Source organism: Leiobunum rupestre, chromosome 4 (assembly GCF_980474605.1).
Source record: "Leiobunum rupestre chromosome 4, qqLeiRupe1.1.hap1, whole genome shotgun sequence".
Taxonomy (NCBI): Eukaryota; Metazoa; Arthropoda; class Arachnida; order Opiliones; family Sclerosomatidae; genus Leiobunum; species Leiobunum rupestre.
In genome coordinates, this window is record NC_143387.1 from 41,996,588 (window position 1) to 41,998,221 (window position 1,634).

Genomic DNA, 1,634 nt, shown 5'->3' on the forward strand with positions numbered 1-1,634 from the left:
TTACTTTCTCGTAACTTCTTGGCAAGTTCAGTTTTATTCAAGTTGGAAAATCTTGTGATACTTGTGTCCAGTTTTTTCTTCTTGCGACTAATTGTCACTTGCAAGCTTAGTCTTTGCTTAGCACAAGCAAAACACCTTGATTTATTTCCGATATTTAAAATAAGTTCACATTTGTCACTATGGATTCCACCAGATATTAAGCTGATAAAACCCTTATTTTGCGGCCTATTTTCAAAAATCTCAAAAAATTCTCTAGCATTATTCCCTGGGCAAAGTTTATACGAGTTGAAAAGAGTAAAAACATCCTCCAAATCTTGAAGAGACCTCATTTTCTTGGGAAATTGTGAAAAAATATCTGGATGATCCAATGGCTTTCCTTGAACTTCATATTTCGGTATACAATCATGATCTAGCTTGATACAATAGATAACTTTGTCCGTTCCATCTTTGAATTTGCATATTATCAGTCCATTTTTAACTTCCGTAATTCCCCATTCCAGTGGAGGAGAATACGCTTTAATAATGGAAAATAGATCGACTGAGGAAACTGGTGGTTGTATGATGTTGTCTTTTTCCGTTAATACATTATTACAAGGTACTGGGGCTGTAGAATCTATATCCATATTAATAACTGGTTCAATTAGGGTCACTATCGAATTATTAACTTCTACTATTGGTGTAGTTGTATTGACAACATTAATTTCACGTTCACAGTCCCTAGATTGAGCTACTGGCTGATCTTCATGCCGCGGCTTTAATACAGAGACCAATTCCTAAAGGAAAATGAGTTGCTATAACATAAATATCCTATGCTTAAAATGTAACTATCACTTTCTATAATATATAACTTACATGACTATGCACAGGGTCAGGAAATTCCGGAGTAGGGCCTTTTCCTCCTACGAAATGCTTTGAACATAAATACGTATTTGTATTTACTCTGCTAATGGGGTAATCTTCCCTGTTCAACCAATTAATCCATTTTTGGCATTTTTGATGACTTCTCTTAGGTTTGGGAAATGGTATCCAAAACACATCCTTCATAAATTCCTTATTACTGTATCTTGAATCACTTTTGCAAGATTTGTAAACACAGAGTTTTTTCATTGTATTGAAAATAATAAGAACTAACTTAATTTGAAATAGAAAAAGTACAAGTACACCGTGCAAAATAACGAACCGTTTTGAAAATAAAATTTAAAAACCGTCTGCAAGACTGCAACTCTCACGAAATAAATTGGCGTAGATGGCGACAACATCTTCCGTTTTGTGACGTTTTGACCCTAGTAAATTTTTGGCGGGCGGGTAAAAAAAGGGGTTTGCATTTAACATGCGCCTTTCAGAGCTTTCTAAAGGAATAGCTTGGGAATGGGGCGTCCCTGTACGAAGTACTATAATTAGTCCATGGTTTAACCACGGCCAACTTTGATCACGCTCTGTTCGCGCTACAGCGGCCAACACATTCGTCGAAATTCCGCGAGCAAGGATTTTCCCCCTATAAACTGTACTGTAACGTGTAGGAGTTCAGCACCACGCTCGGTTGTTATATTGACTTCAATGTAAAAACTATTCTAAAAATAATAATCCGCTAGGGGCGCTCCCGTCATACACATCTTTTGCTCATAGGTTAACAC

The 1,634-nt window shown here is 36.5% G+C and overlaps 1 protein-coding gene across 1 annotated transcript; it reads right to left on the reverse strand.

The window, feature by feature from the left end:
• LOC149947861 (uncharacterized) lies at positions 1-1,406 on the reverse strand. Its single transcript, XM_090170975.1, has 3 exons — positions 853-1,406; positions 62-773; positions 1-17 (listed from the first exon to the last, which is right to left on the reverse strand). Exons 1-3 carry the CDS (start codon positions 1,105-1,107, stop codon positions 1-3), a joined length of 984 nt encoding a protein of 327 aa, XP_090027101.1. The 5' UTR covers positions 1,108-1,406.
• Positions 1,407-1,634: the final 228 nt, after the last annotated feature.

Bases quoted from the DNA above. Each gene is read 5' to 3' on its own strand.
- LOC149947861 (XM_090170975.1), bottom strand. From the start codon at position 1,107: ATGAAAAAACTCTGTGTTTACAAATCTTGCAAAAGTGATTCAAGATAC. The intron at 774-852 runs GTAAGTTATATA...ATTTTCCTTTAG, and splicing joins CTGACCCTGTGCATAGTCAT to GAATTGGTCTCTGTATTAAA.